Genomic DNA, 20,528 nt, shown 5'->3' on the forward strand with positions numbered 1-20,528 from the left:
CATCATTCCACTTGAGAAGCACAATCAATGCTCGGCTTCGTTCTTCCTGTCCTCCAGTCTCGTTAGCAGACTTTCAACTTATGTTCATTGACTAAGCAATGTCCTTGAACTTCAGTGGTTGAAAAATATGGCTGTCCTACCTCCATAAATAGCCCCCCTGCAGCATTAGCCATATTGCATGATGTATATCACAAATGGAAAGTAAGAACTGCATTTATATAGCATCTTTTGCAAACTCACTACATTCCAAAATGCTTGAAAACCAATTGCGTAGTCATTGTTGTAAAGTTGGAAACATAGTAACCAATTTTCACGCAGCAAATGTACACCAGTAACAATGACGTAAATGACAAGATGGTCTGCTTTAGTTGTTGTTCAATATAACCAGGCGCAAGGCAATAAAATTACTTTGAAGTCAAATGGTTGTTTGTATTTAATTTTGATGTATTTGGTTCTACATTGTGTTATGTTGTGAGACTCAATTTGTCACATTCTGCGGTTTAAATCCTTTAATATGGTATCACATCAAAGGTGAAGGAGGATAGGTGACAACCTGAGGTAAGCTATTCACCAGTGCACTGTTTCATGAAATTACCTATTCAAGTTGACTGACATCATGTGAGATGTCAAAGCAAGAGCTCTGATTATTATGGTAACTTAGAGGTTTGAGTTTCATCTACTTGAAGAGCGGTTTTGGAAAGAAGAAAACCAAAAACTAGTGAAGATGATCTGAAGGTGCTTCCTCTCAGATAAATCCAACTGACCATTTCAGATGACTGGCCCCCAAACCTCTGATCTTTAGTTTGTGTGAACTACCACATTACTGCCATATCTCCAAATGGCAGTTGAATTGATGGGTCCCTTATGGTGGTGATATGAGATGGAGGAGTTTTCACAGAAGGAACTTAGGAGCAGACCATTTGGTTAAGTTGTGAAAGATCTGTATTTTAACTCCATTTCCTTGCTTAATACAAAATCAAGCAGAATGAGGTTCTGCATTTTCAACACTTCTTTTATGTCACTTTCTGTGAAGGATCCAGATCTCCACCTGGTTCAAGACTTCAGGTTACAGGTGAAGACTGACCTCATCAGTAAATTGCATTGTAAAGTTCCTTCAATTTAAGGAATTTTCTTCCAAAGCTTTGTCTGACATTTGAGTGAATACAGTAAAAGCGTTCTTTGTCTCTAATGAAGCTAGAATGGGTATTTTCCCATTTCATTCTATGCTCAAATTGTGGAGATTGTCCAAGAGGTTGTAGGAATTAATGATGGCTGGAGACATCTTAAGTGAGGCATTTATGAAATAATACTAAAAGCCTAATATTTATTCTCACAACCTCAAGATGCCCCAAAGTGTTTTACAGCTATTTAAGTATCTGAATTATAATATAGGAATGATAATAGCCAATTTGTGCACAGCAAGATCCCACTAACAACATGATACTGACCAAATAATCTGTTTTTCGCGATATGGATTGAATAATAAGCACTGAAAAAGTCAGTGGTATGAGTTAGCCTTCAACAGGATGTTTTACCTGATGCAGCAATACTTATGTTATCACCCATTAACTAAGAATTGGGGGTCAATATTCTTGATGTTGAAGAATCCAATAGACATTTATTACAAATAACTATTATATACAAACATTATATTCCTCAGGTACATATATGTCTGAGCTAACAGTAATTTGTTAGGTTCAACAAAAGGAGTATGCTTTCAGTAGAGGGTCATGCCTCAAATTATCCAAGGTAAGATTGATATGAGATCTTTATAGCTTCAGATTACATGTTATGATACAATGATGAAATCATGAGCATGTCTGTTAAAGGTATACAGACAAACCGCCCATGAGACCTAATACTGACACTGGATGCCGCAAATCTGAATCAGAACTGAAAAGTCATATCACACGTCAAACATTAACTTTGCTTCTCCCTCTCCACAGGTGCTGCCAGACACTGGTGTCAAACCCTGCTCATCTTTCAAACAGTGCTATCAAATCTTTTCTTTACACCTGAGAGACTGATTAGGGCCCCTGGTTAACTTCTTATAGAAAATATGACTCTGACAACTGTGCAATACGCCGTTGGCAATGCACTGGGATGTCAGTCCAGATTTTGCTCTTAAACTCTTGAGTAGGAGGTTCAAAATTATTTGGGACGATTTTAAGCTCTAGAGTGGATGTTTAAGGGAGGGTCTCGCTTGCTAGGAATGCAAAAGCACATTTCAGACCACCAGAGGCAGGCTCAAAGCATTGCCAAACCCGTAGCCAGATTCAAGTGCCTGGCACTAACACTGAGGATACTCTTAGGTCACAGCCAGAATGCTCCATGGCCACAGGAGCTAGCCTAGTCATATTACAGCACTGCCTCCAGAGTCATGTAGGTATCAGTCAATGGGTGGGTGAGATTGGGATTGAGAATGTTTTGAACCTATGACTGAAAATGCAGCAGAGTGTCCCACGTGCAGCAGATTACACTCCGGCAAATTGTAGGAGGTGCAGGATAGTCACAGAACACAAAGTCTGGGCAGAAAATAAATCCCAGCCACTTTACAGCAGTAAAGGTCCACAAGGGAATCATGTCACTTCTGGCTGGGATCAGTGGTGTCACTATGTGCAGCTGTTGTGATATAAGTGCAGCATGAGCACAGAGGCTGGTGAGGGGGAATATTAGAGATTAACATGTAAACAAGACGTTCAGGCTGACAAGGTAGAACAGCAGGAAGCATCTGCTAAATGGAACCCTGGGCTCACTGCCACTATTATGTGCTCATGGCAATGTGCTCAACAATGCTAAGATAAAACATTGATAGACTATAAATAAACTAATCTTTATTTATAAAGTGAATGGTATTCATTTTTACCACGTGCATTCATTTACTTATGCACCAGTAAACATGTGGCACAATTTATTGGACCCGGAGGTCTACCAGTGGCGCCCATATACCAGGATCACAGACTCCAAATCTAATGTAGTATGAGTGAGCGTTAATATTCATAGACAACAATAGAACTTTATAGGAGTAGAAAGTTCATCGAGAGCACTTTCTATTTAAATGATACCTGTTTTCTCCATGGTATAGGTCTTGGTTCTGGCTGCGTTGCTTTACAGCTACTCCAAATGCAACTTCTATTGAGGATTGAGGTCAGGAGAGATACAGAACTGGCTTTTGACTCATTATCATGTGGTTTACACTGTCGAATGAGATGTACACCACCCCTCCCCCTACAAATTACCACTACCAAAATATCACTGCTGCCATGACCAATTAACCAGCTTCGAAAGCTTGCAATTGGCAAAGAGCGTTTGACTGATTAACCTGCTTTGTGATGGTGTTGGTTGAGGAAGATATGACAGTCCTAACAAGCAAAGAAACAACACTTTATTCTTCTCAATAATATTGAAAACTCTTTACCGCTCCCCTGTCCAGCACCCCCAGTCCCCTTTCTCTGAGGTGGCTGGACACTGGAGGTGTGTGTGAGGTGGGGGGCGGTGCTCAGGTTAAGGTTTTCCTTAGAAAGATACTAAAGGCTGGACATCAGAGAATGGTACACTGGCACTTGCTGGGATAGTCCGGAGCATAGACATTGTTTTCTGCACCATACACAAAGTAGCTGTTCTCCCGTCCTTTCCACTGGAAGTGCACTTTGGTTACAGGAATCAGTTCAATTGTCTGTCGCTGTAATAATAGATAACTTCATTATGTGTGTTGAGTAAGGAAGAGGTGAATAAAACATAATAAACATCATATCGTACTAAACTGCAATTTTACCTCTTCCACCCACCCAGGATCCGTCTCTAAAAGATGGACTGCCCTTTCTCTTGTTCAGCTTGCCACTTAGTAGCTGAACAATGGTCTCCTGAATGCATTTTATGAATTCTGTGCCCTCCATACATATTCACAGAGAAACACAGAAAATAGGAGCAGGAGTAAGCTATTCAGTCCTTCAAACCTGCTTCACCATTCAATTTGATCATGGCAGATCATCCAACTCAGTACCATGTTCCTGCTCTCTCCTCCTATCCTTTGATCTCTTTAGCCCCAAGAACAATATCTATCAACACCGTGAACATGTGCAATGTTTCGGCCTCAGCCATGCTACGTGGCAGAGAATTCCAGAGGGTCGCCACTCTCTGGGTGAAGAAATTTCTCCTCACCTCCATCTTAAATGGCCTACCCCACATCCTTAGACTGTGACCCCTGGAACTGGGCACTGAGCAAAATTAGAATAGTTGAAATATTCAGCTATCTTCTATTGTTACTTGCCTATTGTTTCTGAATTTCTTGACAATTTACCCTCTAACCCCAACTCATTATTTGGGGATCCATATTCCCAACAATGTGACTGATCGTTTTCTGAGGCTGAACTCGTATGGCCTTTTATAGTACTCCTTCTAGCACATGAGCCCTCCTCACAGCTGTGATGGCATCTCCACTTTCAAGATACTCCTGAAAACCAAACTCTTTGGCCTACTGGTGATCTCCCCTAACATCTCTTTAGCCACTTTGGTGTGAAATGTGTGTTGAACATTCTTCTTGTGAACCATCTTTAGATGGCTTTTCAATGCAAGTTGTTACTATAGTGAAGGTAAAACAGCAGCAAATGATTCTTCATTTTGTGAATTTGTTTTGTAATTATTCTCAGAGAATAGGGAATATTTTCACTTCGGGCCTCCAAGGCAGTATTGAACACTGTCCAAGGAGTTACCAACTAAAGCTCCCACTATCCTCAACCACTGAAGAACTTCCCCTCCTGCTCAGGTGGGATATTTTCTATTTACAATGCCACTTTGTGATTGGGCAGTTCTGTCAGATTGGGAAGTCTGGCCCTTCATGCCAGCCTACCACCCACACACATACCCACCTACTTACACAGACACACACACACACACACACACACACACACACACACAAAATGGTTAGGTGTTGCTCTTTCACTCATAGCAGTTTCAGAAGTAAATCTTGGCAGTGAGGGAGTCATGGAGAGAATATCTGCAGGGGGCTGAGACCAGGATGGAAGAGAAGGGTTACAGGGATAAAATAGGGGTTCGGTTTGGATGGGATGCTCTTTGAAGGGTCAGTGTGGACTTGACGGACCAAATGGCCTGCTTCCACACTCTAGGGATTCTATGATCTTGGGTTGCATTGTTGGCAGGGGTATGGCCTATTCTCACCTGCTGAAGTATACACGCTGTTCTGCCAAACTTTTCCTGGTGTTGTTGAACCCCTTGCTGGGAAATCTGATCAATTAGTGAGTCTGGAAAACCAGCAATAGTGTAGACCTGAGGGAAGAAACAAGACAGGAATAGAGAAGTTATAACATTTGCAACATCAAATCCACTGATTTTCTTCAATCTTCATCTCTTTCACTTATAATTTCCTTCTTTGAGTGTAAATGTACTCACCGAGGTGAAGAATGTCAGTACAGCGAAGTGAAACACTGACAATTTTGTTACCCAGAATCAGCACCAGAAATTTCCAAGCTGGATACTGTGTTTTACTGAAAAGGGCCATTGTTACAGTGTAAGGAATGAAAGGAATTAGATGGGAGCTTAGATCAAGCTGGAATGAATGTTGAGGGAATATAGCTGGCAACTATCAATATTTTACATTGCTAAGTGTTTGAACTTAGGTTTCCTTTTTTAAGAAAGATCCTTTTATTTCATTGAGATTGAAGGGTCTCAGTATCAATCAATCACACCAGGTTGTTTTGGAGCCTGTCACAACCAATTAGATTAGTTAGAATGTTGATAAGAGATGTGTATTTACATATACCTTACACAACTGTGTGGTGTCCTGAAGTGTTTCAGAGCTGATTTATGTACCTTTGGAACATATTCACTTTTGTAACCTTGGAATTACAACAGTTAATTTGTGTACAAGAAGACCCCATAACAGTTAGATGACTTAGTTGGAATGTTAATTGCGAGGTAAACATTTACCAAGGCACTAGGGCGAACTCACTCTTCGAAAGAGTTTCTTGGCAACTTTTACATCCACCAGAGGGCGAAGGTGGGAACATGACTTTTTTTTGACATTATGAGAGATTACCCAAGCACATTAAAAAAAAATTGAAATAATCTCTCTGCAAGGAATTCAGTGAAATCCCTGCAATTGTTGCCATGTATATATGGGATAAGATGGTAGATGTGCTTGTGTTTTATTATGTAATAAAAATTGTACATGGAATAGTGTAGGTTAGATGGGCTTGAGATCGGTATGACAGGTCAGCACAACATCGAGGGCCGAAGGGCCTGTACTGTGCTGTAATGTTCTATGTTCTATGTTCTATGTACCTCACTAAACATCATCTAGCCACCATGTGGATGCACATTCAGGATCCCTCGAGAACTGGTTTCTCGGATCATTTATTACATTACAGCTCAATGCCTACACAACAGATAAGATACTTGATCAATAGATAATGATGTGAAATAAGCAGGATGTCCAGAAATATCCCTCCCTTACCTGATAGCTTTCATCAGCAAACACATTCTGTCCAGTCACTTCATTGAAGAGTGCCACAGGAAGTCCGATTTGTTGGTCAGCCACTTGTTCAAAGACATTATTGGTCCTGGATCAAACACAACAGATTCTTTGCTAGCTGATGCAGGTCAAGCAATGCTCCTTGGCACTCTGGTCAGTATTTAGCCCTCAGTTAACATACTCAGTTAAGTCGCTTACGAATTTTGTTTGCGGGATCTTGCTCTGTACAAATTGGAGGTTGCATTTCTTGGATCATGGGGTGTATAGGTGGGAGTGGGAGTATGGTGTAGGGGTGGGAGTATGGTGTCTGGTGGGAATGGGTACGGGTTTAGGGGAAGGAGTGGGTATTGGGTGCAGTGGTGGGAATGGATGTGGGGTGGAAGTGAGTGTGAGGTGGGAATGGGGAGGGGTAGCAGTGATTGGGTAGGGGTAGGAGGACAAGGGAGAACCAGTGGATGTAGTGTACCTGGACTTTCAGAAAGCCTTTGATAAAGTCCCACATAGGAGATTGGTGAGCAAAATTAGGGCACATGGTATTGGGAGCAAAATACTGAGTTGGATTGAAAATTGGCTGGCTGACAGGAAGCAAAGAGTAGTGATAAACGGGTCCCTTTCGGAATGGCAGGCAGTGACCAGTGGGGTACCACAAGGTTCGGTGCTGGGACCGCAGCTGTTTACAATATATATTAATGATATAGACGAAGGCATTAGAAGTAATATTAGCAAATTTGCTGATGACACAAAGCTGGGTGGCATTGTGAAATATGAGGAGCATGTTATGGAATACAGGGTGACTTGGACAGGCTGGATGCATGGCAGATGCAGTTTAATGTGGATAAATGTGTAGTTATCCACTTTGGTGGCAAGAACAGGAAGGCAGATTACTATCTAAATGGAGTCAAGTTAGGTAAAGGGGAAGTACAATGAGATCTAGGTGTTCTTGTACATTAGTCAATGAAAGCAAGCATGCAGGTACAGCAGGCAGTGAAGAAAACTAATAGCATGCTGGCCTTCATCACAAGAGGAATTGAGTATAGGAGCAAAGAGGTCCTTCTGCAGCTGTACAGGGCCCTGGTGAGACCACACCTGGAGTATTGTGTGCAGTTCTGGTCTCCAAATTTGAGGAAGAACATTTTTGCTATTGAGGGAGTGCAGCGTAGGTTCACGAGGTCAATTCCCGGAATGGCGGGACTATCATATGTCGAAAGATTGGAGCGACTGGGCTTGTATACACTTGAGTTTAGAAAGACGAGAGGGGATCTGATTGAGACGTATAAGATTATTAAGGGATTGGACACTCTGGAGGCAGGAAGCATGTTTCCGCTGATGGGTGAGTCCAGAACCAGCGGGCACAGTTTAAAAATAAGGGGTAGGCCATTTAGAACAGAGTTGAGGAAAAACTTCTTCACCCAGAGAGTGGTCGGTATATGGAATGCTCTGCCCTGGAAGGCAGTGGAGGCCAACTCTCTGGATACTTTCAAGAAAGAGATAGATAGAGCTCTTAAAGATAGTGGAATCAAGGGTTATGGGGATAAGGCAGGAATAGGATACTGATTGTGGATGATCAGCCATGATCATAATGAATGGTGGTGCTGGCTCGAAGGGCCAAATGGCCTACTCCTGCACCTATTGTCTATTGAATGCTGGGTGTAGGAGTTGCAGTGCAGAGTGTGGGTGGGAGTGGGAGTGGGAGTGAGCGTGAGATGTCAGGTGGCAGTGGGTGTCGTGTGGTGGGGTGGAACAAGTGGAGGTTTTAGGGCTAGGAGAGAGGCCCCATAAGTATGTATTTTGCAGCCTGATCCATATGGGGTGACCATTGAAACGACAACCATCCCCCACTCTGTTTGTCAACCTAAAGATGCTGAGGCCAATCGCATTGTGACCACTCTCCAGTCCTAACAGTTAGATCCAATTAGCCAATCCTGACATTTAAAATATTACCCTCACTGGTGATCTGGGTGTAGAATGTCCCATGTAAGATATTGTGAATGGAATATCTCTGATTTTGCAGCAGTCACTCAAGTTCAGGAGTGTTGCTAAGAGGAGTTCACTAGCACTGGTTTGAGGAATGCGAGAGAAACTGCAGATTGAGAAGAATAAAATCTGCTGGAAGGTGGTGTGAGTGGAATTTAAACTCCGGCATAGAGCTGTTGGGCTAAATGGCCTTTGTCTGTGCTGCAAATTGTAAAGCAACATAAGGCATGAATAGTGCAGGTGAAATAAACACCAAATTATGACAGTAACTGATAATAAGGGATCCATACTGTCCCATATAACTAAACCTGGGAGAACTGGAGCACATGAGCGAGTTACCAGTTAAGGTAACTTGCTGTTGTCTGAGTCAATCCATCAATATGATTTTTGATAACCAGATCTCACTAACACCTCCTGTGTTTCATTAGGGCTACATGTACTGGTTAGCTGGAGGTGCGGTGAGGGGTGAGAGGGAGAGGCACAGTCATTATATAGGAATAAGAGTGGATGACAACAGAAAAGATCTCAAAGTCTCTTGTGTCAGGAATCAATTCACATTGTAGTATGAGGGAGTGGAAAATTAAGGCACTTCTTATAACCTGTAGTGAAAATGAATGCTTATCGGCTACTTCCAGTGGGTACACATAGTAGGATATACTTTGTTTCTTGTCTGTTGCTGTTGTATCAAACCATCAAAATGGCTTGAGCACTTCATCATTCAATGCAATTAGTGCATGTAATACAGGGTGAAGTCCCTGTAAAAACACAACATGGCATTGCTAAATTACATACACATAAAATAACGCAAAGTGGAAGAGTACAGAGATGGGGAGGCAGAGATTGGAAGAACATCACAAAGGGCAGGATTTCACAATTAAAAACTTGGAATTCCATCAGGAGGTGAATATTGCTCATCCCTGAGCATCCTTGGAAGAGTATGGAATTAAAAGTTGCCTTAATAGTAACTTTGTAACCACCATCAATTGTTGTTAAAGCCCTGCTCGTTCACTAATGCCCTTCAGGGAAGGGAATCGACTGTCCTTACCCAGTTACACGTTACTTCAGATCCACTAAGACTAATGTGTTTGATTCCTTGGGCAATAAACACTGGCCTAGTCAGTGAGATCCACATCCCATGAACAAAACATGTCCCTTGGTAAGAGAGATCAGAACTGGCAACATGTCCTCTACTGCAAATAACTGGGATTGATTTTGCTCACACCATTTGTATTGGCCCTGAATTTTCCACTGGTCAGACAGATAGTCGTTATACCAGTGTAGATGGAATTACACATGGGGATTCTGTGGGACCCTCATCATAGCAGATGCCAAAGGATGCCCAGGAAATTGTATTTTCTTTTGGGTAATTCCCCTACGCCCGGAAACTACTGTAAGCCTCCATATTAATTGAAGACTTCTGATGGTTCCGATGAAATGAAGTAAAATAACTCTCTCCGTTTGTAAAAGAAAGGCAAAGAATTCTGACTGTGATTGCCGCTGCTTGGAAAATTCGATCCGTTATGAATTCGCTCGATGCAAGCTGCAGGAGAAATAAACTTGCCAAACTCAGCAGAGGCACACAATTCCCACCTACATTTGAATAAAGGGTGTACAACAATACCTCTAGCTGAAGGGCCATAGGGATTACAGGGTTCTATCTTACCCTGACACTTACCATTTTACTGTCAGCTGTATGTAGAACAGCAGATAGCCACTGGTTTTGCAGACATGGCAGGTCCGAGTGCCTCGGCCTAGACAAGGGCCACACCTGAGTGCAAGGACATAGATGTTATCTGGAGCAAACCTATTCATTCTGCAGACACTTTAAAAAGTCAAACAATTGTCTATTGAATATCTTAGTATTGCATCTAGACAGTGGGCACATGATGTATTTGTGGGTCCGAGGGCTCAATTTTGGAGGCACCAGCAGCAAAAGGCCAACTGCAATTTATAAATGTGAACTGTCAACTTTAAAAGAGTAAAATTTAACAGAGCCTGTGCCACAAGTGAGAATCTCTTCCACTACACCAATGCACACAGCAGGCAATTTCATGGAGCAATGCACAGAGAGAGACTTTTGAGCCTATCATGCCCACGCTGACTCTCTTGACAAGCTGTCAAACAATCCCTCTCACTTGCTCTGTCTCCACAGTCCTTCAAGTTTATTCTGGTCCTCTGCCGCTCTTAACAATCAGTCCTTCATGCCAGTTCAGGTTCAATCAGATCGTAGTTGATCTGTATCTTAACACCATAGTTCCATGATTCCTGAGACACGTACTTAGTTTTGAAATTTGCAGCTCTGCACCTGATTTTTTTGGGAGTGGGGCAGATTTGCAGATTTTGACTGCTGTTTGTGTATGGGTGTGTTTTCTGACCTTACTTCTGAAAAGCTCAGATTGAATAATAAGAATTTAGCCCCACTGACTCGAAATGGTCACCTGAACTCTTCAAGGCTGCTCAGTCTGGATTGCAAATTTGCAGAATCTAGAAGAGTTACAGAAATTAACAAGAGACCTAGTACTTCGCGTATCCATACGGTACACTGGTCTGACTATCAGACTGTTGCAATTGATGTTTGTCTGGTGAAGGACAGATCAGTTCTGATGATCAATATGGGGCTATTAGTCCCAAAGGACAAATACTAAAAGTGGGAAGTAAAGTCACAAATTTACCAGAAGCAGCCAATCAATGGAGGAATGTGACTTTTATAAGTACGGCTGGTCACTGGAACATATAACAACACATTGAATGAACAGATGAGGGACTTAAATGGATTGGGAACTTGAAGTACAAAACGGAAGGCAACAAAATGCTGTGTAAGCTCAGAGTGGTTAGGAAGAGATCATGAATCCTTAAAAGGAATCTTATTAATAGAAAGTGAAGATTGAACAGTAACAGTCCAGAAAGAGATTGATTGCAAGATAGGCCAAGAAGTATAATATAAACCAGGCATACTGCCAGGAACAGAGGCTCAATGTGATCAGGCAGTCTTAGTGGCTACAAATAAAATTGGAGACAAGATAACGAAAGAAGTCAAACACAAGAATTACAAATTTGAAAAGAATTTGAATAGAGTATACGTAGAGGTTCTAGGTCGAGCATAGCTAGCCCTGCCCCATAGATAGACTCAATGTCCTCTTATAGAATGTAGAAGGCTAAAACAAGGCTAGTGACATGAGGTTTTGAAGAAAAACAGGGGGATCAAGATATGAGTAGATTCACGATGAGAGGAAAAGTAATTCTTAAGGTTTTCTTGGCTTTATCCTCAACAAGTACGATATTTTTGCAGTGAGATCAGCTCAAACGGGAAGTGCTTCACCCTCCAGAAAAGGCTCCAAACGCTGTTGGGACACTCTGGAAGATAAATGTGTATATGGTCTAGATGATGCTTCTCGAGTCTTCTCAGTAAGGTCTAACTTATTAATATTGGGCTATCTTCAGTTAAAAGCAGACTACACTGGGTTTTCCAGGCACCATGAGGAAACCTTTAATTTTACGATGTGCGTCGATGATATTTTGTATGGTGGGAGCAGTGAATTTGAAAACAATTCATACAAATGAGCTTAAGCAGAATTCAAAATTGGAAATCAGGATTCTGGGGATTTTAAGGATATTTGATTGGAAATCAGTCACTTTACGTCTGTAATCTTTAGGAAATGTTACAAAAACAAAGTTGCTGGAAAAGCCCAGCAGATCTGGCAGCGTCTCAGAACAGAGCAGGGGTCACTGGACCTGAAATGTTAACTCTGAAGGAAAAAACAGAGTTAACATTTCAGGTCTGGTGACCCTTCCTCCATTCTGAGATGCTGCCAGACCTGCTGGGCTTTTCTGGCAACCTTGTTTATGTTCCTGATTTACAGTATCTGCAGTTGTGTCGGGCTTTTATTTAGAAAATGTTAGCCTCGTTGTTATTCGTCAAAGTGGGGCCTCACAAAAAGATGCAGTGACTTCCAAAACAGAAGGCTAGTTGGACAACCAAATTGGCTGGTCACCCAAACAAGGACAGATGTCAGTTTTGTAGTATTAAAGTCGAGTAAAACTATGAAAAATCTCATGGTGCAAGTTATTACTTGATCAAACATTTAAAACTTAAAAGGTGAAACATTGAGTTTTGAACTTCCAATCGTTGGGAGATGCCAGAAACACAAAACTAGTTTTTAGTGATAATGGGAACTGCAGATGCTGGAGAATCCGAGATAACAAAGTGTGGAGCTGGATGAACACAGCAGGCCAAGCAGCATCTCAGGAGCACAAAAGCTGACGTTTTGGGCCTAGACCCTTCATCAGAAAAGGCGGATGGGGAGAGGGTTCTGAAATAAATAGGGAGAGAGGGGGAGGCGGATAAAAGGTGGATAGAGGAGAAGATAGGTGGAGAGGAGTCAGACAAGTTAAAGGGGCGGGGATGGAGCCTATAGAGGTGAGTATAGGTGGGAAGAGATCGGTCTGGGGCGGACGGACAGGTCAAGGGGGTGGGATGAGGTTAGGAGGTAGGGAACGGAGATGCGGCTTGAGGTGGGAGGAGGGAATAGATGAGAGGAAGAACAACTTAGGGAGACCCGGATGATCTGGGCTGGTTTTGAGATGCAGTGGGGGGAGGGTGTTTTTTGAAGCTTGTGAAATCCACTTTGATGCAATTGGGCTGCAGCGTTCCTAAGCAGAATATGAGTTGCTGTTCCTGCAACCTTCGGGTGGCATCATTGTGGCACTGCAGAAGGCCCAGGATTGACATGTCGTCCAAGGAATGGGAGGGGCAGTTGAAATGGTTCGCGACTGGGAGGTGCAGTTGTTTGATGCAAACCGAGCGTAGGTGTTCTGCAAAGCAGTCCCCAAGCCTCCGCTTGGTTTCCCCAATGTAGAGGAGCCACACCGGGTACAGCAGATGCAACATACCACATTGGCAGATGTGCAGGTGAACATCTGCTTGATGTGTAAAGTCTTCTTGGGTCCTGGGATGTGGGTGAGGGAGGAGGTGTGGGGGCAAGTGTAGCACTTCCTGCGACTGCAGGGGAATGTGCCGGGTGTGGTGGGGTTGGATGGGAGTGTGGAGCGGACAAGGGAGTCCCGGAGAGTGTGGTCTCTCCGGAAGGCAGTCAAGGGTGGGGATGGAAAAATGTCTTTGGTGGTGGGGTCGGATTGTAGATGGCGGAAGTGTCGGAGGATGATGTGTTGTATCCGGAGGTTGGTGTGGTAGTATGTGAGGACGAGGGGGATTTTCTTTTGGCGGTTATTGTGGGGACGGGGTGTGAAGGATGAGTTACGGGAAATGCGGGAGACAAGGTCGAGGGTGTTCCCGACCACTGTTGGGGGGTGGGGGTGGGGGGGGCGGGGGGGGGGGCGTGGTTGCGGTCCTTGAAGAACGAGAACATCTGGGATGTATGAGAGTGGAATGCCTCATCCTGGGAACAGATGCGGCAGAAGCGAAGGAATTGGGAATAGAGGATGGAATTTTTGCAGGAAGGTGGGTGGGAGGAGGTGTATTCTAAGTAGCCTTGGAAGTCAGTGGACTTTGCAGAAGCCGCTTGCAGAACAACAACGCTCGGTTTGCAACAAACAACTGCACCTCCCAGTCGCGAACCATTTCAACTGCCCCTCGTACTCCTTCGACGACATGTCCATCCTGGGCCTCCTGCAGTGCCATAATGATGCTACCCAAAGATTGCAGGAACAGCAACTCATTTTCCGCTTAGGAACCCTGCAGCCCAATGGCATCAATGTGGATTTCACAAGCTTCAAAAACGCCCCTCCCCCCACTGCATCCCAAAATGGGCCCAGCTCGTCCCCGCCTCCCTAACCGGTTCTTCCTCTCACCTATGCCCTCCTCCCACCTCAAGCCACACCTCCATTCCCTACTTCCTAACCTCATCCCACCCCCTTGACCTGTCCATCCTCCCCAGGCTGACCTATTCCCTCCCTGCCTCCCCACCTATGCTCACCTCTACAGGCTCCATCCTCGCCCCTTTAATTTGTTTGTCTTCTCTCCACCTATCTTCTCCTCTATCCACCTTCGATCCACTTCCCCCCTCTCCCTATTTATTTCAGAATCCTCTCCCCATGCCCCTTTTCTGATGAAGGGTCTAGGCCCGAAACGTCAGCTTTTGTGCTCCTAAGATGCTGCTTGGCCTGCTGTGTTCATCCAGCTCCACTCTAGTTTTTATTGATGGGCTCTGAAGTGCAAAAGGGTTTTTTTTCAGGGAGAGGGAAGTAAATGCTGTCCTTTAGCTTGGGAGGCTGAAAAGATCAGAAGAATAGTAAAATATACATTAGCAGCAGGGGGCTCTATTTTCCTTAAATGAGGTCAGTCGGGGATACCTGAGACATGATGGAAGTAAGGAACATGCGATGGTTATAGATCAATTGAGGGATAATTAAATGAGAACGTGACTGTGTTATGTACACATTGTACACATAGGGAACAAGTAATTAGTAGAATTGAAGTTTTGTGATGAACAGGTTGAAATTAAACGCTGACCAGAAAAGTATATGCCTGGATTTTCTGTAACCAACCTCTGGCGTTGAATAATGTATGGGGATCCCTCCTGAACCTCTCCATGCTCTATAAATCAGAGCTGCTGAAGCTCAGCCAGAGGTCCACCTTTACTCAATTGCACCATGTAATCAGAAATCTATCTCAGGAGCACAAATCTTTGCAGCACAGTCTAAACAAAAGGATTATTTTTATTTACCTTTTTACCCCTCTGCCTCCACACTGGATGCACCTCTTATTTCTGTGCACTATTCCTCGACTACCACACGGCAGACATTTGAGCTGCAATTAAAAAGAACTGAATGTACATGACATGCTCATGGAAATCAGTCGTCTCAATTACCCAGCGGTTACATATGGGTCTGAAACACTCCAGCTCACCCTTGCGCTGTGCAGCAGAGGACAAGGACCAGCCCTCATAGAGGAACTCAGTTTGTAACAGTCGCTGGTAGAAGGGCTGGAAGGAAAGGCAGGAGGGTGACAATGATGATCTCTTCACCCAACTGGAGAAGTCAAGTTGTTGAAGAGCAATACTGAGTGGCGTGTAAAACTAACAACCCACCCATTCGTAATGATTCCCTGCCTGGCCAGAATGGTCCCCCATGACACAGGAATTTGCCTGGATTCAACACAGAAGCCAGGTGAAGGATTGTGTGTACCAAGCCACACTGCTTGTGATTGCCCAAACTTTACTCCTTTTTAATGCTTCAATTTACTTTCTCACCTCCTCTCTTCCCTCCATCCCACAACAATGAGTGTTAAATGTGTATTCTCACGTATGAAATCAAGCCTGAGAGTCTTCTTGGAGACTTGAACACAGAATTTTCAATTCTCAAATTATCAGTACTGAGAAAGTGCTACACTGTGGCAGGCACCAACTCTCAGATAAGATGTCACCCAAGGACCCTTTTGCTCTTTCAGGTGAATGTGAGATGATGGCATGATTGGAGAAGGGGCGCTCTCTCGCACATCACTACCAATACCTATCCATTAATGTCACTAAAATAGATTGCCATGTTCCTGATGTTTGGATATTGGTCTGCATAAACCTGCTGTTGGATCCCTGGTGTGTCGCAGTTTAAAGGTTGTCTATAAAGTGCTTTGAGATGATGAGGTCATTGAAGTCGCTGTATGAATTCAAAGGCAGTCTGTTCTTGAAATCTAGTTCAATTGAATATTGTGTCCAGCCCTTTATATTTTAATATTGCATGCTACAGGAGTCTGGCTGTCAATGCCAGATATGCCCCACGCACCCCATGCCCACATAGTTGGTATTCTCACTCACTTTTCAAAACACTCTATTTGTCAAACACACTTAAACATTTTTAGTCAAAAAACATTTCTAAGTTCTATTTTTAAAGCTTGCTTTGCACAACAGTGAAATTCTGCCCGTATCAAAATAACTTATTGTTTTAGTTCCAAGGGTGTGGCTAAGTTGGCAAGACTATCCTTTCTTGCCCATCACAGTGTTAGGCCATTTCACAGAGTGGTAAAGTGGTTAACCAACAGCTACAGACTGGAGTCACATGTTAATCAGACTGGGCAAGGTCATTGTTTCCTCCCTAAAGGACCACAGTGGCCTTATCACATTTCAATTCTCAAATTATCACAGTGAGACTGGATCTTCTGTCCTGACTGGACGATTAGCTCTAACCATGAATACTGGTCCAGTTACAAGGTAAGGTGAGGACGTGCTCTGGTCTGTGCCCGTGGCCTGAGCAAGCCCATAATAGAGAACACCTAGACCCGACACAAAAGCTGAAATGTATTTCCCAATGTGGTGTTCACGTCCAATCTCTGGTCAGTGCTGATTTAGTGAATCTGAGCTGTGTTGTCCACCATAACTGGCATTTCTGGGCCAGAGGATATGAGGGGTGAAGCTATGTTGAAGAAGTGCTGCACTTTATTGCCACCCAGCAGCTCCCCACTGATAAGCAGATAGAATTACAGTGGGCCATTATTCTGACTACAGCTCACCTAGCAACATCTTGAACTTTAATTACAAAATTTGTTTCAAAGAATGACTATATAGGTGGAAGTTGGCTGCAGATTCCTGAGAGAAAGACTGGGACTGTCAAACCTAATGAGGTGTCAAGGAAGCTTCAATGGTCAGACTTCAAAAAAAAGGGAGAAATGCACTAAAAGCTGAACTTTAATCCACTGTGAGTAGCTCAAACTATGAACTTAATGATTAAAAATAGGCACCAGTCTGGACTACAGTCATATTTACCAAGTTCCCAGCGATAGGATCTAAAAGTGAGTTTCAACCTTGGTATATGTGTGTGTTAACAGCCTCATTGTCCCATTGTGTGGTGTCAGGATCACAGCTTTGAGAGTTGCCACTAAACACAAGTAAAAGAAGGGAAAAGCAGTTTCTGTCACTCAGTGCTGCCATCTCGTGCCTATCAAAAAGAACTAGGACAAAAGGACGAAAGAATTTCAAATCAACCTGCAAAGAGAAGAATCTCAAAATTGACTGTCTGGAATTGTAATAACTTGAAGAACGCAGGATCTGGGTGCAATACTGTGATGACACTGCTGCCAAATAGTCTGCAACAGTTTTAAGGGGAATCTGCAAGGTGCTGGTACAGCTACTGGAATTGTCCACTTACCAGAGTTAGCAGCTTCAGATGTGGAGAGGAGGAAAGGAGAATAGGATGTTGGTTAGTTAATCCTATCACACAGACAGAATACATGTAAATGACTGCAAACTGTCAAGACTGAACCATACAATCTGTTACTCACCATTCCTTTTCCACCACACTGCGAACACCTATATCTCCCCCGGCCCTTGCACTTGTGGCAACACTGAAACAAAACATAATTCATCGAATGAAGCTAGTCTCCAGCAACCCAACTGCAACTTTACAAAATGCTGCAAACATCAGCTGCTCCTCAGGGATAGCTTCTTATGTTGTGGGAACATTTTTTTAATTCACAGGGGTACTATATTGGCACTCACTTGAGTCAACCTTAGCTAATAACAAATAGTCACCAGTTTTCTGAGGACAGATAATTTGAATTTATACAAACAATTCAGATGGTGTGATGATATTAATATTTTCCATGAGACTGACAGTTAAAAATGACTGTGTATTCTGTCAGACTCTGGTTTGTCAATCACTTGATGCACATGCCTCAGGTGGAATGTCAGATGGTCTCTATTTTAGCTGAAGATGCTCCTTAAGTGCAGTCTGTGTCAATTGCTTGTTTTTCCACATTAGAAACATCCATATGTAGAAATCATTGCTCTGAATGCTGTTTAAACATGTGAAATTCTGATCGGAAGTCTGTTACATTTCAATTTAAACTAGTGAACTTTGAAGACATTTTGACAAAATGCCTTTGACCTTCCCTTGCTTGCTATTGATCCATCGCATACCCTGATCACTTACTTTCTGCAACAAAATTAAACTGGACACTCAGCAGGGAATTGTCTGTTTATCAGTAAGCTATGTTTTCAACAACCTCCAATGCTGTAATGAACTGAAACATGTTAGCATGATTTAAGAGTGTTAACCATGTATTTCATCTATAGATTAACTTTCCTGTTGACTGTTTAAACACAATAATCTTCATAAGGACAATGTTTTCCACATGTTCACCATGTCATGTTAATAATGGCCATCTAATACTCAACTGCTTTTCAAAGACTGATTAACTCCATGGGTTAGTTTATTTAAAACAGTAAACCATTTTTAATGTGTGGAGCAGACAGTACAGCAACAGAGTTTTCTCTGGGTGCAGCTTGCAAACACAAAGCAGACATACTGCCAGGCAGAATCACAGTATTGCATACACACAGTACACGGAGTCCTTAAAGAACAAAGAAAATTACAGTACAGGAACAGACCCTTCAGCCCTCCAAGCCTGCAATGACATGCTGCCCGTCACAATTAAAACCCCCTACCCTTCTGGGAACCGTATCCCTCTATTCCCATCCTATTCCTGTATTTGTCAAGATGCCCTTTAAAAGTCACTATGGTGTCTGCCTCCACTACCTCCGCCGGCAGCAAGTTCCAGGCACCCACCATCCTTTGTGCAAAAAAACTTGCCTCATACATCACCTTTAAACCTTGCCCCTCGCACCTTAAACCCATGGCCCCTGGTAACTGACTCCTCCACCCTGGGAAAAAGCTTCCGACTGTCCAATCTGCCCATGACCTTCATAATCATGTAGACCTCTATCAGGTCGCCCCTCAACCTCTGTCGTTCCAGACAGAACAACGCAAGTTTCTCCAACATTTCCTCATATCTAATACCCTCCATACCAGGCAACATCCTGGTAAATCTTTTCTCTACCCTCTCCAAAGCCACTGGTAGTGTGGTGACCAGAATTAAACACAATATTCTAAATACGGCCTAACTAAGGATCTATAAAGCTGCAACATTATCTGCCAATTTTTAAACTCAATGTCCCGGCCGTTGAAGACAAGCATGCCATATGCCTTGTCGACTACCTTTACCACCTGCATTGCCACTTTCAGTGACCTGTGTACCTGTACACGCAGATCCCACTACCTATCAGTACCCTTAAGGGTTCTGCCATTTACTGTATATTTTCCATCTGAATTAGACCTTCCAAAATGCATTATCTCATATTTTTCCAGATTAAACTCCATCTGCCATCTCTCTGCCCAAGACACCAACTGATCTATATCCAGCTGTATCTTTGACGGTCCTCATCACTATCTGCAATTACACCAACCTTTGTGTCATTGTCAAACTCACTAATCAGACCAGTTACATTCTCCTCCAAATCATTTATATACATTACAAAGAGCAAAGGTCCCAACACTGATCCCTGAAGAACACCACTAGTCACAGCCCTCCATTCAGAAACGCTCCCTTCCACTGCTACCCTCTGTCTTCTATGACCAAGCCAGTTTTTTAATCCACCTTGCAAGCTCACCTCTGACCCTGCACAACTTTACCTTCTGTATCAGCCTTCCATGAGGGACCTTGTCAAAGGCCTTCTGAAGTCCATGTAGACAACGTCCACTACCCTAACCTCAATCATCTACGTCACTTCTTCAAAAAAGAAACTCAACTAAGTTAGTGAGACACGACCTCCCCTTCACAAAACCATGTTGCCTCTCGCTAACACGCCCATTCTCTTCTCTTCTCAAAAGATGAACTCTTAACGGTAAGGTACGACATTTTATTCTCACTCTGAACAATAGGCTCCCTTCAACAGGATGGATTAGAGCTCAACCAACTGAATTAGAACTGGAAAGATTGGATTAGACAGTCTGAAAAAGGTTTCAATCAGTTGAACTATAAAAATCTATCCAAGTAAAATAGATATTTTATTACAATGAAAAGAGTGCAGGGTTTCACAACAGGTCATCATTTAAAATCAGAGAGAGAAATTGGGATTGGATAGAATTGGTTCAGATTCATTAAACAAGATAGATTCAGACATCATTGAATAAAATTGATAAGATTATGTTAAAATAGAATAAAACATAGCAGAAATGTTGGGCTGGTAAGGTTTGAACAGAATTAGGACAAAAGACATTAAGACAAGAAAATTCTGAGGTAATGAAGGGCACATTTTACATATAAATTATTTCTCTA

General features: G+C 42.9%; 1 protein-coding gene across 3 annotated transcripts in view; it reads right to left on the reverse strand.

The window, feature by feature from the left end:
* Window positions 1-1,625: 1,625 nt before the first annotated feature.
* The window catches only part of LOC125460130 (protein SSUH2 homolog), a 44,482-nt gene continuing 25,579 nt past the window's right edge, over window positions 1,626-20,528 (reverse strand). For all 3 annotated transcript variants that reach the window (XM_048547249.2, XM_048547246.2, XM_048547247.2), the window contains exons 7-12: window positions 17,694-17,756; window positions 15,148-15,230; window positions 10,140-10,232; window positions 6,473-6,578; window positions 5,179-5,286; window positions 1,626-3,682 (exon numbers count right to left, since the gene is read on the reverse strand). In XM_048547249.2, the coding sequence (XP_048403206.1) occupies window positions 3,542-3,682; window positions 5,179-5,286; window positions 6,473-6,578; window positions 10,140-10,232; window positions 15,148-15,230; window positions 17,694-17,756 (594 nt within the window). In that variant the 3' untranslated portion in view covers window positions 1,626-3,541. The remainder of the gene's footprint in view (window positions 3,683-5,178; window positions 5,287-6,472; window positions 6,579-10,139; window positions 10,233-15,147; window positions 15,231-17,693; window positions 17,757-20,528) is intronic.

Source organism: Stegostoma tigrinum, chromosome 11 (assembly GCF_030684315.1).
Source record: "Stegostoma tigrinum isolate sSteTig4 chromosome 11, sSteTig4.hap1, whole genome shotgun sequence".
Classification (NCBI taxonomy): domain Eukaryota; kingdom Metazoa; phylum Chordata; class Chondrichthyes; order Orectolobiformes; family Stegostomatidae; genus Stegostoma; species Stegostoma tigrinum.